The 16487-nt window shown below is 38.5% G+C and overlaps 1 protein-coding gene across 2 annotated transcripts in view; it reads left to right on the top strand.

Annotated features, from left to right (window-relative positions):
* LOC115218421 (nuclear factor related to kappa-B-binding protein) overlaps window positions 1–16033 on the top strand; it is an 87074-nt gene extending 71041 nt beyond the window's left edge. For both annotated transcript variants that reach the window (XM_029788226.2, XM_036508104.1), the window contains 5 exons: window positions 498–1389; window positions 9200–9433; window positions 10381–10596; window positions 13416–13562; window positions 14705–16033. In XM_029788226.2, the coding sequence (XP_029644086.1) occupies window positions 498–1389; window positions 9200–9433; window positions 10381–10596; window positions 13416–13562; window positions 14705–15156 (1941 nt within the window). In that variant the 3' untranslated portion in view covers window positions 15157–16033. The remainder of the gene's footprint in view (window positions 1–497; window positions 1390–9199; window positions 9434–10380; window positions 10597–13415; window positions 13563–14704) is intronic.
* Window positions 16034–16487: the final 454 nt, after the last annotated feature.

The raw sequence follows: 16487 nt of genomic DNA, 5'->3' as shown, positions 1-16487 counted from the left end.
AAAGGTAATATTTATCAATGTTATGTGTGTGTGTGTATGTGTGTGTGTGTGTATAAATATGTATGTATGTATCAATCAATCAATCATCATCATGCCCTTTTTTTCATGCTGGCATGGGTTGGACAGTTTGACAAGCACAAATAAGCCAAAAAGCTTGGGAAGGTGTCTACTTTGGCATAGCTTTTAGAGCTGGATGCCCTTCCTAATGCCAACCAGTTAACAGAGTGTACTGATTGCTTTTTATGTGGCACCAGTACTGGTGAGGTCACCAAGTGCTTGCAAGATAAAATTTCATCAACTAAGCTGGGTATAGACTAGAGGAATAAGAAACTATGATAGAGGGAGAGGAGCAGATGTTTTGCTGAAGAGGTGAATACATAGCTTACTCACCTGGAAGGTGAGAGAAAGAAATAAAGAGAGAGAGAAAAGAAGAGATGTAAGATTGGGGTACAACAAGATAGAATATATAATCTTATCTTTTTTTTTCTTCTTTTCAGAAATCTAAAGAAATGGTTCCTACAAGTACAGCAATAACAACAGCATCATCATCAACTGCACAGAATTCAAAGTCCTCGCCTTCCATCACAGTATCTAGCTCTGACAGTACAGCACACCCTGAAGAACCTGTTATCCCTACGATGCCAAACCTCGTGGTCTCAAGGGCCCCCAAACCCACACAAAATGCACGTGTAGCTACAAGTACAACGCGAACTTTACAAGGAAGCCCAAAATCTAATCTGAGTGCAGCTAAACCTGCAACGATTAATCTTAGTCTTGCTCAAGCGCCAAGCATTGGTAGCAGCAACTCGGTGACCAGTATTGGTAATAGCGGCACTCTGACCACCATACCAATTTCTGAAATTACGAAAGCACAGACGCAAGCTTCCGGAACGCATGTGCAAGGAACCATAGCAGCGTCAGCGTCGACTTTGTCGAAACCTTTGACTTTTGCCATCGTGCCTTCTCAAGCCACAGGAACTAGTGGCTCACCCGCCGTTGCTAGCCAGGTACGGACTTCGACCGCCACTGCCAAACCGGTCTCTTTGAACCTTTTGCCTGGTCAGATAGTGACCAAATCTGGCGGGGCAGTATCTGGCTCTTCACTGCACCAAGCTACCGTTGTGATAACATCCAAGCCGGAATTATTACCTTACCAACAGCACAACGTGACGTCGGCTGTTTGTGTGAATAGTAGTAAGTCCCTGATGACTGGACAAACCATTCTCAGTACAGCCAACCGAACCTCGGTGTCAACTGCGACTACTGCCACGCCCATGGTTGCGAGACTTGTCTCCGGTCCACAAATGGTGTCAGTTGGCAACTTATTGACCGGAGCTGCACAGAAAAATACTTCAGGGTCTGCGGGTCCAACAACCATAAAAATTCAAGGTAATGCTCATGCTGTTTTTTGTTTTTATTGTTTATACAAACATGCACACACACGCACACACTCACATGCATACACACACACACTCACATGCATACGCATACACACTTGCAGTCACATGCACACACATGCATATGCACACACTTGGACACAGCTGCACAGACATGTACATATCTACATTGACAACATGAACACATACACACTCGTATGCACACAAGCATATACACATACACTTCACACACACGTGCATGCAAACATGCACAGACACTCAAACACACATGCACATACACACAGCCAAACACATATACACACAGACACCCACACAAAGGTACAGATACACACATTATCACCATCATCATCATCCTCATCGTTTAACATCCACTTTCTATGCTAGCATGGTCACATACATGTATGGGCACAGAGCCATACACACACACACACACACACACACACACACACACACACACACACACACACCACACAAGCATACAGAAAGCCCAGGTTAGCTCTAATTGTGCATCTACTTTCTTTCTTCAGGCATTGTGTACCCTGGATAACATTATCCACTGTGACCCTTCTTTTTAAAAAGATAGTTGGGTGCTGTTTAAAGGTGTTTGGCAAATATTCCTAACTAGTCTAACAAGCATGTAGACAACTCTCTGTTTGTCAATATTCAAAGGTGGTTGGCATGGTGGGATTAAAGATCCAGGTCTAAATCCAACATTATGTTTTACTTCTGTGGCTACTTTTCCTGTTACTTATCTCAGTCGTTGGCCTGTGGCCATGCTGGAGCACTGCCTTGAAGGGTTTAGTCAAACAAACTGTCCCCAGTCCTTACCATCATCATCCTCATCATTTAGCGTCTGCTTTCCATGCTTGCATGGGTTAGATGGTTTGACTGGAAATGGTGAGCCAGAGCTGCACCAAGTTCCAGTCTGATTTGCCAGGGTTTCTATGGCTGAATGCCTTTCCTAACACCAACCATTTCAAGAGTGTAATGGCTGCTTTTTACTTGACACTGGCATTGCCTACAACTATGATTTCAATTGGCTTGACGAGTCTTCTCGAGCACGGCATATCACCAAAGGGCTCAGTCGTTTGTCATCATCTCCATGAGGCTCAATGTTCAAATATTATGGTTCACCACCTTGTCCCATGTCTTCCTCTTTTACAGGTTCACTCCATAGTTAAAGATCAGCACTTCTTTACACATCAGTCCTCATCCATACACAGATGCCCTCATCCATATGCTGCTGTTCTCGTCCATATGCAGCTGTTCTCATCCATACACAGCTGCCCTTATCCATACGCAGCTGTCCTCGTCCATACACATATAATTTTTAAAAATCTGATACTTATTTTGTTGGTCACTCTTGCCGAATTGCTTAGTCACGGTGACATAAACAAACCACACATATGCACACACATATGTGTGTGTGTGTCTATTTATATGATGGACTTCCACACAATTTCCATCTGCCAAATCCACTTACAAAACATTGGTTAGCCTGGGGCCATATTAGAAGGTACTTACCCAAGCTGCCAGGCTGTGGGACTGAACCCAAAACCACATAGTTGCCAACACAAACTTTTTAACCACACACTATGTTTCAAATTATGACATTTGGAAGAAAATAATGATTACAAGTTCTGTTAAAATGGTGAGCTGACCGAATTGTTATGGTGCCAGACAAAATGTTCAGTGGTATTTTTTCTGGCTCTTTATGTTCTGAGTTCAAATCTTGCTGAGTTTGACATTGCCTTTCATCCTTTCAAGGTAGATACAATAAGTACCACCTAAGAGCTGGGGGCACGGTTGTTCATATAAACAACAAAAACCGCTCCCCTAAACTTACTGGCCTGGTGCCAAAATTTGAAACCATTATTATAATTCAGACTAAGGCAGTGAGCTGGCAGAATAATTAGCACACCGGGCAAAATGCTTAGCAGTATTTTATCTGCCATGATGTTCTGAGTTCAAATTCCTTGGAGGTTGACTTTGCCTTTCATCCTTTCGAGGTTGACGAAATAAGTACCAGTTATGCACTGGGGTTGATGTAATCACTTAGCCCCACCCCACCCCACAAAATTTTCAAGTAGAAATAATTATTATAATTCAAACTTTGTGTGTGTATGTAATTTTGTGATTGTGTGTGTGTATTTATGTAGAGTACTGGCATGGATAATCAAGTGAGAAGTCTATGCATGTGTTTAGTCACTTCAAAGTTCAGTTATGATCCACAACAGAATACTGTTTCCATGCTGTGGGATGCTGCTGTTACTACACACTGAAACACACACACATTTCCTAGATTGCATTCAGTGAGAAAGAGGCTGCTCGACTGATTAAAACACTCTAAACTCTGACCCACAGACGTACTGTGTCTCCTCCCTCTGCCTTTTCTACCTTTACTATTGCAGCCTCTACTCTATTGGGTTGGTTAGGCTTGTCCCACCTTCACTAAGCTCTCCTGACTCTTTTGTCTCTGCACCTCTTCTTGTCACCCCCCCACCCCTGCAGTATTACTCCTGGTCTTTTGAAGATGCTGGCCCCTCTGCAATTCTCTACACCTGTTTCGGAGTAGAATTTGATTTGAATGTTAAATGCATGAATCTTACCAGTCTCAGGCAGCCTAAAAAAGTCATGGGTACTACACCTTTTTCCAGACGAGTGGTTCCCAAAGGAGATTGTATTTCACTGGAGCCACGTGGCTAAGTGGTTAGTGTATTGCACTCATGATTGTAAGATTGTGGTTTCGATTCTGCTACTGGGCAATGCGTTGGGTTCTTGAGCAAAACACTTCATTTTACTTTGCTCCCGTTCACTCAGCTGGCAAAAATGCATAATGCTGCAATGGACTGGCATCCCGTCCAGGGGATGGGCAATATATACACCATGGAAACCAAGAAACCAGTGCTATGAGTCTATATGACTTGGGAAGGGTCTTTATCCTTCACTCCTATTCATATTTCACCTTCAGAGGATGTTAAAAACTATGAAGGGAACAATGAACGATGCATTAGTTTTAAATTTGTGCTATTATTATATTCATAAAAAATTTAAGATGATGATATAATAAATTTTTACTAGTATTTATTACTAGCAGTATAGCCCGACGTTGCTCAGGTTTGTTTTTTAGTTGCACTTAAAATGTCAGACTTTGATGTCGCATTAACAAAGTTTTAACATAGTTTCAATCTTTTTTGAAAAGTAAAAATTTTGCATTATGTAGCTTGTTATTCTCTTTAAGCGAACATTTTTCTGGTTGAAATACACCGAAAAATGGCAACACAGCAGTGAAAAAATTGTTAAAAAATAAGGATTTTCATAGAAAAAAAAGCACCTTTTTGATGTAAATAAATTTTGGTCTTAACATGGTCCAATTTGAATTTTTTCTTCTACAGAATGAAGAGCAAGCCTTCTTCTATCGTACTCTGAATTTTGGTCAACTTGCACTGCAAGGTCTTGGAGGAGATAGTGGTAGTTGAAGGCTACCAAACCTGCCACACATGCACGCACGCACGCACGCACACACACACACACACAACTTCAGCCTTATATGTATAGATTATTAAATACTATTAGATTTTTATCTGTAAATTAGCTAAGACACCATCAATTACAAGGACAAAGGTTCCAGTTGATGTGATTAACAGAACAGCCTGCTTGTGAAATTAACAAGCAAATGGCTGAGCATTCCACAGAACAGCCGTACAGTTAATGTAGTTGTTAGTGAGATTCAGCATGGGACACAGAACGTGGCAAGGCTGGCTGGCCCCTGGTGAATTACAGGTACGATTCATTTTTGCCAGCTGAGTGGAGACTGGAGCAACATGAAATAAAGAACAGAATGCAATGCTGGGAATCAAACTCACAGCCTTCTGATCATGTGTCAGGTAGCCCTAACCACTAAGCCCCACACACACCTTCTGTTGTAAACTAAATAAAATAAGAAGGGAATGAAAGTTGGAGGAAGTTGGTGCAGAATTATTGCAGCTTTTTTTTCAACAAAAACATCTTTAAATGATGGTCCGACTGTCTGCCAAGCAAATGGGAAGCAGTAATTGAAGTGAATGGTGAATATGCTCCAGAATAATCATTTAAAGATGTTTTTGTTATTGTTTTTGTTGAATAAAAATTGTTGGATAAAAGCCGCAATAATTATGCACCAACCTAATAGTGAATATCCAAGGCTTTTGGGTGTTCAGCAAAAAAGGTTGGGATGCCACCCCGGACCAAACAAATACACCTCCCCACTGCCTCCCAGAAATGAAATTATTACACCCAGAATATGGTTTCATGGTAATATCTAAGTGTCAGATTATTAATCTGACTTGACAATGTCATTTCCGAGAGAGTATGAAACTCTTTTATGTATTTAATGCACGACATGGTTTACTAATGCACACACCCTATGCATAAAAATAACTTCAGCTCTCTACACACGTCACAAATGTGTATTGTATATTGTAATGTTTTCGGTGCAGGTATGGCTGTGTGATGAAAAAAATGTTTTCTTTTGTAAGCGTATGGCTTTGGGTTCAATCCCAGTAGGTGGTGCTTTGAGTAAGTGTCTTCTATAGACCTGGGCTGACCAATGCCTTGTGAGTGAATTTGGTAGACAGAGACTGTATGGAAGACTGTTGTATATGTTGTTTGTGTATGTCTTTGTGTATGCGTATGCCTCTTTATGTTGGTTTGTTTATGTCCCCTGAGTTCTTTGGCAATCGGGACCAATAAAATAAGTGCCAGACTTTGGAAAATAAAAGAAGCTCTGGGGTCAATTTGTTTGACTAAATATTTTTCAAGGTGATGCCCCAGCATGGCCACAGTCTAATGACTGATACATGTAAAAGATAAAAGGTAGACTAATAGGTGCAGGCATGGTGGTGTGATAAGAAGCTTTCTTCTCAACCACATGGTTCCAGGTTCAGTACTACTGCATGGCACCTTGGGCAAGTGTCTTCTATTGCCTCAGGCTGACCAAAGCCTTGTGAATAGATTTGGTAGAGAAAACTGAAAGAAGCCCTTATATATATATATATCTGTGTGTATGTGTCTGTATTTGACCACCCCATCATTGCTTAACAACCAGTGTTGGTGTGTTTACATCCCCGTAACTAGCAGTTCAGCAAAATAGATTGATAGAATAAATACTAGACCTAAAAAATAGGTCCCAGGGTCGATTTGTTTGGCTACAATCCTTCAAGGCAGTACTCCAGCATGGCCACAGTCACAACTGAAACGAATAAAATAAACTAGAGCATTCAGGGAGTGCAAACCTCCACCAAAGCAACACCAATGTCCTCTCAACAATTAGCCAGAGATGACTTTTTAAAATGAGGATATTTGAAATAGAATGAACTTGACTTCTCTCAGCAATTAAGTAAAAAAAAAAAACCTGGAAAATAATCCAGAATCCTTGTCCGGTACCGGACCGATCCCAAAATCTAATCAGTTTGTGCCAGTCACAAGGCCATCCAGCAGTTCTTGAGATATCTTGTCCACAGATAAACAAACCAACAATACCTCTGCCTTCGCTAAGGCGGAGGTAATAATAACAACAACAGCACTCAGAGAATGCAAACCTCTGCCAAGGCAGCACCAACATCCTCTCAACGATTAGCCAGAGATGATTTTTAAAATGAGAATATCTGAAATGAACCCGACTGCTCTCACTAATGGGAGTACTAAAAATGAACCCTACCGCTCTCAAAAATTAAGTAAAAAAAAACCGGAAAAATAATCCAGAATCCTTGTCCAGTACCTGATTGATCCCAATGGTAGTCATGGAATGTGAAGGTGGCTGTAGAAAATGTAGTAACAGTAATAAATAGTTTATCCTTATCTAAAAGAAGCCAAACTTAACCAATTCCCCATTCAAAATAGTTTCAGAGGTGGAGGTCATAATAATCAGTTCTACTCTGGAATTTTTAAATGAATAACGTGAGGCTTTTTCGTTTTCTCTTCTCTTCAATTCTGGCCTTCCTGTTGTTTTAGATCCATGTATAGATGTATGCATATATGTAAGTATACTGTAAAGTGTTAATATGTATGTATAATATGTAATATATATATTATAAAAATATGTTAGTGTTATTTAATTTCTGAATGGTTTTGCTGTCATTTGTTTATGTAGTTTGATTTCTTTATCCATCAGTTTCTACTAAGATAGAGACGCGAGTAAAATTAATTATAGAGAAACAAAAAGAAAACTTTGGAAACAGCCTAAAGGGAGATAATTGAGAAAGACTTGAAAGCAAACATAAGATCGTAATCATGTAAAGTAAATATAAGAAATAATCTCAAATCCTTGTCTGGTACTGGATTGGTCCCAAACTCTAACCAGTCCATGCGAGTCATGAGGCCAAACATCCCTGAAAGTTTCATCCGATTCCATCAAGCGGTTCTTAAAATATCTTGTCCATGGACAAACAAACAAACATCACTGAAAACAATACCTCTGCTTTTGCTAAGGCAGAGGTAATAATGAATTATTATAATTATCTGCATCACTGTGTGGACCTGATGTTTGCTTCACAGTCTTGTGGTTTCAAGTTCAGTCCTAACCCTAACCTTGGGCAAGTCTCTTTCTGCTGTAGCCCTGAGCTAGTTAAAGCATCGTGAGTGAAACTGGTAGATGGATACTGAAAGGAATCCTGCATGTGTGTATGTCTGTGTTTCCTTGTGATATTACACACTACTAATTGTAAATGAACATCACTGTTATACAAGTAGTGTCAGTTATATACAATCTTATGTGAAAACATGTCTGGACTAGGAAAATATATTAGCCTGCTTGGAAACTGATGAAGGTTGGCAACAGGAAGAGCATCCACTTGTGAAAAATCTCAATGAATTTCACCCAAGCCATGCAAGCATGTCAAAGTTGATGCTAAACCTGTGGCGGCTGTTGTCATATGGGACACTGAATAATTAAAGAAATTAGAAGTTGGACTGATTAAAAATAGAGGTTAATAGTAGTAGGAGCTGTCATAGTCACTTTTATTTTTAAAGAATTATCATTATTTCAAATTTTATTGCTGTTGTACATTAACACTATTCCAGAAATTTGTACAGAAAATTTTTTAGAAATTACTGTTTTTAAATCTCACGTGAAATATCGAGCAACAGTACTTTGTAATAAAGATTGTTTGCCAACATAACATGGAAGTCTTGGTTTAGGACGAATGTTGCTGTAATTTAGTCCCAGGAGACAACGTCTCCAGCTGGCTATACGATACGATCTGCTAGATTCCCTTGTTCGAAAATGTAAGGACACAGATCGTGTCATACAGCCAGCTGGAGACGATGCCTCCTGGGGCTAAATTACAGCAACATTCGTCCTAAACCAGGACTGCCATGTAATGTTAGCAAGCAATCTTTACTACAGAGCAGAACTAGTTGAATAATTCAATCCTTAAACCATTTTACCACTGAAGACGGTTTTAATAGCAAAAGTCAACAGTGGCAGGATTTGAGCTTGAAATGCAGAGGGACGGAACTGAACCTTGCAAGACATTTAACCCTCTTTTTCTTTCTTTTACTAACACTGTTGGTTGCAATGACAAGGGTTTCAGTTGGTCCAATCAATAGAACAGCCTGCTTGTGGCACATTACACTCCACAATGGACTGGAGCAATGTGAAATAAAGTGTCTTGCTCAAGGACTCAATGTCCTGTCAGCTATCAAACTCACAACCTTGTGATCACAAGGTGAATACCCTGACCACAAAGCCACACCTGATTTATTTTCTTTCATTTTAATTAAAGCATGTTGTTAATTATTAACTTGTTTCTTTGTTTTTGTAGGTAGCAATATTTTGCAGCCAATGTCTGGTGGTAAACCAGTTCAGTTGACTGGGAAAGCTGTACAAACGACCAAAGGAATTTTGCAGATTGACGGGAAATCGCGTCCATCGGTGAATGTCATTCAGACTGCTCAGGGAGCATTGCCAACAATTAATATCATACCACAGGGTAGTAACACTTCTGTGGTCACTCTCACAGATTCTGCCCAGATGACCAGACCAACAAGCTCAACAGGTAAGCTGTAGAATTAATAGGTGTAGGAGTGGCTGTGTGGTAAGTAGCTTGCTTACGAACCACATGGTTCCGGGTTCAGTCCCACTGCGTGGCACATTGGGCAAATGTCTTCTACTATAGCCTCAGGCCGACCAAAGCCATGTGAGTGGATTTGATAGATGGAAACTGAAAGAAGCTCATTGTATATATGTGTGTGTGTATATATATATATATATATATATATATATATATGTTTGTGTGTGTGTGTCTGTGTTTGTCCCCGTAACTTAGAATTCGGCAAAAGAGACTGATAGAATAAGTACTAGGCTTAGAAAGAATAAGTCCTGGGATCGATTTGCTCGACTAAAGGCGGTGCTCCAGCATGGCCACAGTCAAATGACTGAAACAAGTACAAGAGTAAAGAGAGTAACCTTTCTGTTAAATATAATGTTTATTTATCCACATTGTTTTGAGTTAATCCTGGATTATCTCATAGCTTTGAAATTTCAATGATGTGATTGTTTATTTTTAGAATGACATTGTAGGGTAGGTGTAGGGGGGGGGGGCTGGTGTAAACACGAAACAGGTAGAATATGGCTGGTTTAAATGCTAAAAGGTTAATCCTTTTAATACCAGCCTGCATGAAATCGCTTCTCCCCATCAGTTCTGTCTTAAAGTGATGTGAATTCAAACCTTTCATCAAAATTCCATTTTAATTTGTGTTCCAAACACCATTTTAATAATGAGAAAGTTATTTTTTTTCTAAATTCTTTATTATTTTCCAAATTGAGACAAAACCAAACTTTTGAGGCAAGATTTTAATTTAGAACACTTTAGAAAATCAGACACAGTCTCTGACAGGATAGGATGAAAAAGGTTAAAATTGAAATCTGAAAATATGAAGAATTTTTCAGAATCTTTTATTTAAAACTCACCAATTTTCTGTTTGAATTCTTTCTTTCATTCAGTGACAGCCAATTCAGGGACAACGACAGTACTTAGCTCGGCATTGCAGTCAGCCACTGTAATGTCACAGTTGAAAACGGTTGCTGTTACAACCTCTGCCAGCACTTTGCTCAGCCAGCAGCCTTTACAAGTTGTCAGTCAGCCAAAGGTTGTCTCCCCTGGTCAAGGTGGCATCGTAGTTACACACCTGGCTCCTGGGAACATCACCCTCCGACCAGGTAAGTCAATCCTCTCCCTTCTCCCCTTTCCATCCCCCCTCTCTTAACTTTCACTTTTGCAGTGACTCAGCTGAACTGATTTTAAATTGTACTTCAGTTGTAGCCATGTACTTTTTTTCCAGGTGATGAATATTAGATATGCACGTTACTGCTAACATATTTGAAGTAAAGATTATAAAAACGTTCACTCGAATATAAAGAAATCTCAATATCATTTTTTTTAATGTCCACTTTACCATTTTTGAAAGAATTGGACAGAGTTTGTTGAGGCAGATTCTCTGCAACCACTCTCAGTTACTGCAGAGGTCCACCTGTTATCTGTGAACCTTGTGACATGTCCACTGTAGTGGAACTTGTGCTTTTGGTACTCTGTGATCATATATATATATATACATATCTAAAAATCAAAGGTAGAACAGAACAGACGGAAACCAACAAGACACAACATGCGGGGAAATAGGCGAGAGTACAACAACAATTGGCAAACAGGACAAAAACAAGATACACGGATCATTCGCAGCTGATATATTATAAAATAAGAGAAAAACTACTATTATACAATTCAAACAATTATATATATATATGTATATTGATTATTCATTTTTATACTTTTTGTGATCTAGTTATATGTTTAAAAAAAATATATTTTATTTTTTATTTATGATTTGGTTTATGTCTATCATTGTTTGAATTGCATAATAGTGGTTTTTCTCTAATCTATATATATTACATATTTATATTGTGAAATTTGATTTAATACTAAATTGAATTTTTCTCTGTAAGTTTGGAGTTATACTCCCTAATATTATTATTTTATTTATATATATATATATATAAAGAAATAATATAAGACTTAATTTATTAAACAAAGTTCAAAAAATTTCATTAGATAAATGAAATGAAGCAGATTGGATGTTAAAATGGATTATGCTTTTATTTCATACTAGCAGTATCGCCCGGCGTTGCTCGGGTTTGTAAGGGAAATAACTATAAAGCATTTTTAGAGAGTTATAGCCAAAAAAATGGAAAAAAAATTTTGGTAAATTTTTTTTGAGAGTTAAAACGGTCGAGTTGCGTCCCCTAGACAGTCTGTGGTTTGTGTTTCTGATTCTCGACCCCATGTCGAATTTATTGATTTTTTTTCAGAACTGGGGAAACTTTTCAAAATTTTCTCTGCATTAGTTTTGAATTATGACATTGGGCTATGTGTGTGTTAAGTTTCATCAGAATCGGTTGAAAGCCGTGGTCAGGGTGAGGGTACAAGCTAACAGACACACAGAAACACACACAGACAAACTGCCGTTTATATAGAGAGAGATTCCCAGACAATTGTTTCTGACAAAAGGACCAAAATTTCAATAAAGAGAACATCATAAAGGTCGAATTTGTACTTTTCAGTAGGTGAGATTTGAAATAAAATAAACAAAAAGATGTTTAAAATATACATAGAATTTTTTCTTAGTTATTGTAGGTATATATTAAACATCTTTCTGCTTATTATTCTTTAAATCTCATCTACTGAAGAGTACAAATTTGACTTTTATGATGTCCTCTTTATCAAAACCTTGGTCCTTTTGTCAGAAACAATTATCTGGGAATATGAAATAAAAGGATAATCCATTTTAACATCCATTCTACTTCATTTCATATATTTGATGAAATTTATTTAACTTTGTTTCATAAATTTATATTATATTGATTATTTCTTTACATACTTTCATACCTATATGATTTAGAAACTCGTAAATAGCGTATGAGGAAAAGACATTAGAAATCTATGGAAAAAATTCCTATTAAAGGCTGAAGATAAATTCATCCGAATAAATATATTATATATGTATATATATGTGTGTGTGTGTCTCCTTGGATTGACAAGGAGTTGTAGGTGACTTTCACATTGGTACAAGCAGAGTCCTGCATTTCCAGTCTTCTGTGTAAACATGTCTGGTCATGGGCAAATATTATCATACTTGGAAACTAGTGAAGGTTGGTGATAGGAAGGCCATTCAGTTGTAGACAATCTGCTTTAATAAATTCCATCTGACTCATGTAAACTCTTGACCTCGTTGTGGTGGGAAGGTTAAACAAGTGAGTGTCAGAGTTATGCCATTGGGGGCCTCAAGTCCCTGGTAGAGCCACCCAAGGAGGACAGGTCTGACACCGGCAGTGCTAGGACTGCAAGCCAGTTAACTGGAGGGCAATGGTGAATTCCAGGTGGCCTCTGTTCTGGAATCCGCAAGCTTCGATCACGTCTGCAGACATCCTGCAGTGAAAAGGCATAACACAAGGACATCTTGCCACAGGTCATGTATGGTGGCTTACAAATACAGACAGGAACTTTGTTTCCTAGACTCTGATCATCCCTTGAAACTATTCTGAACTCTCAATGCAGTGAACTGAACAGCTGAATGCTGTTACAGCTCAAGAAGACATGGAAACATAGAAAAGCAGACATTAAAATGATTAGGATCATTATATTTTACACTGACATAGTCTTTAAAAATCTATGTTTATTATTATTATTTTTTTTTTGTCTGTATATATGTGTGTGTGTGTGTGTGTGTGTGTGTGTACGTCAACATATACAACTTTTAGTCCAGACACATTTTTCCTCTCTGCATCTGTTTTCTCTCCTTATTCCTTTCTATAGAAGAGTTTGGGCTTGAAACCTCAAAGACTTCTTCCATTTTCCCTGTCTGTGTCTTTTGTTTGTTTTTTTTTTGTACAATTTTGGACCTTGCATGCATGCTATAAATGCATCTACAAAAGGAAACTGGAAGTAACTGTCACTATTTATATTTTTGCTGTGTGTTTTAAAGGTTTGTCCGGAGTTTCCCAAGCCAAAGTTGTGACTGCAGCTCAAGCTGGGCTGCTTCCTGCTCAGTTCATACTCCATCAACCAGCGACAGGAACAAGTGTCAAAGTTGGCTCTGCTGACACCACAGTGACACCTACAGTCAGTCAAGGTAACTAAACTCAACAGTTTTTCTGTAAGGTTTTTGAAATTAGTGTTTCTCTTAAAATGACAAACTGGCAGAATCATTAGAGCATTGGAAAAAACGTTTTTCTGGTTCCTTACATTCTGAGTTCAAATACCACCAGGGTTAACTTTGCCTTTCATCCTTTTAGGGTCAGTCAAATAAAATATCTGTCAAGCATAGGGCCACAATCATTTTGACTGGTCCCATTCCATCAAAATTGCTGTCTGTGTGCCTAAATTGGAGCCCATAATTAACCTAATGTCCAATGGAATAAATGAAATGTCTAAATGACTAGTACGAGTTGTTGTTGTTAACAAGATTATAAGTTCGCTCCCCCCGCCCACGAAATTGCTGGCCTTGTGCCAAAATTTGAAACCAATAAATTTGAAATTGTATCCCTACCTTGGTAATCAAACACCTTGTCCCTTTGGTATTTAGCTTCCATCAGGTAGTCACGTATTTGGTAACACTGTAAAATTTCAATAGGGTGTAGTATTGGTTTAGTTCAACTCCTCCTCTGTGCCTGGAGGCTACTTGGCCTCCGACTAGAGTCTTCTGGTGGTCTTGGTCCCACGTTTCCATTAGCTTCATGTGTTGAGGTCACAGGTCTGGGACTACGGACATGTTATTAGAATTTGCACAGGAAAACATCACAAGAGGAATTCTTGAAGCTGAGCCAACCAGCAGGAGACCAAACGAAGTAGACCAAACGAGATGGTTGGGTAATATCGATAGTCTCAGTTGGTCACACTTGAGAATCCAGCTGAAAAGTGTAATGCTGATTGCTCCTGATAGGACCATATATAGAGGCGGTGCTTGAGAACTCTGCTCCCACAACCTTTCCAAGAATAGTGAGCAGAGAAAGTGGGTGGATGGATGGGTGGATTTTTTGAGATAAAAGATATTTTGATATTTACATCTAGATTATATTTTTTGCTTCATTGGATCTCCAATCAAATTGTAGTTGAAAGTCTTTTCACCTCTAACGATGATATTGATAGTGGGAAAAATTATAAACTTGTATTTATTTATTATATTGTTGTTGCTTTTTTTTTTATTTTCATTTGATTTATTTGCTTTGATATTTATTGATTGTGCTCATTTACTGTTTTATTATTATCTTGTAGCAACACCTATAATCGTGAGCAGCAACAGTGGAAAACCAACGCAAAATATCCAGGTTGTAAGAACTGTACTTTCACAGCCATCCAGTGTGAAAGCCGGCCAAACAACAATCTTGATCTCACAACCAGCTTTGCAACAGTCGGGAACCACAGTCTTGTCATCAGCACAGTTACTACAAACAGCTAAAGTCCAAGGGAAGTTTGCTGGCAAGGGCAAACCACCACCAGTCTATGCTCGGATCATAACTCCGTCGGCCGGTATGAAACTAGCCACAATGACACCTGGCCAGGCCCTCCCTGCACAGGGGGTCAGTGTCATTCAGGCTGCCACTGCAGCGGCTGCCAGCAAACTTTCTTCTTCTGCAATTACAGCGACTGCTTCACCGCAGCCAGTTAAAAGTCAAGAGCGTACTAGCAACAATAACACTACTAGCAATACAGGTGAATCAAAATGACAACAATATTAACGAGGAACACATACATTAGTTTTATTGGTCTGTCTGTCTATCTGTCTGTCTGTCTGTCTGTTTGTCCGTCTCTCTCTCTCTCTCTCACTCTGTCTGTCTGTCTGTTTGTCTTCACTTACCTTCATTGTCCTCTCACATACACATGCACAACACAACAATGCACACACTCTTGCACACACACACACACGCACACACACACACACATGTGCAATTTGTACGTGGACTAGAAAAAAAATTTAATGTGATGCGATTATGCAAACATTGTTGGATTCTGTATTTTAGGTGAACTTATTATTATAAAACACACAAATCTGATGGTGACATATTCCCCACCCACAACAAACCTGTAAATACAATTGATCTTCTTCACCAATGTATACACTTCTGTTGTTGTTAAACATTATCTTTTCTTTTTGTACTGGTTCTATTCAAAGTCTTCATCAATTCTGCCTTTATTTTCTTCACCAATTGCTTACACACACACACACACTGGTTATAATGTGTTTCTTTAAGTCTGACACAATGAGTGGATTGGTTGGTATGCTTACATTTGTGTGTGTGTGTGTGTGTATGGAAAGAGAGTGAATTGTAACAAAGCATTTGTGTGTGAAATTACTGTATTTGATGGCATAAAAGACTCATGGGTCCATTCGATGTACTCCAATTTCAGCTGCACATGTTCAGGACAAATAACTTTTACTTCATTTTAAGCACGTAATATAAGGACAAACATCACATATAAGACCAAGGGTTATTTTTTTGAGTGGGGAGGGGGCATTTTCTTGGGTAAAGTGTGCGTGTTATATGCCATCAGATATGGTGTATCATGTGGTTGTAGGAAAATAAAAGAAATTCTAAGTACGAATTGGCATGTACCATAAAGCATGAATTAACCTCTCCTACTCAGGCAAAACCTCAAGATGGTTTTAATTCTCCACTTATGTTGCTTATATCCTTGACAAGAAAAAAAAAATGAGTGTTACACACACACACACACACACACACACACACACATCTGTTATTCCTTCTTTCTTCTTAAAAAAATAGCAGTTTTGTTCCTTGTCTTAAACAAACAAATATTTATTAAGTGGAAGTTTGTTTTTTAGTTAAATGCAAGTAATAATTTGGGGGTTCTTTTTTTCTTTTTTCAGATCAGTTCTAATTGATATTTGATTGCCTAATTTTATAGCTGAGATCATTTTGTGTATCCTAATTAATTAACTTCAATTTATGATAACTTTAAACATTAACTGAACTGACTATTGCTAAGCATAGTTGGATTAAAATAGAGTATAACATATAGATATATATGTACAATT

This window comes from Octopus sinensis, linkage group LG13, assembly GCF_006345805.1.
Source record: "Octopus sinensis linkage group LG13, ASM634580v1, whole genome shotgun sequence".
In the NCBI taxonomy this organism is placed as follows: Eukaryota; Metazoa; Mollusca; class Cephalopoda; order Octopoda; family Octopodidae; genus Octopus; species Octopus sinensis.
Note: the sequence above shows the minus strand (reverse complement) of the source record. Positions and strands in the feature narration are given on the sequence as shown.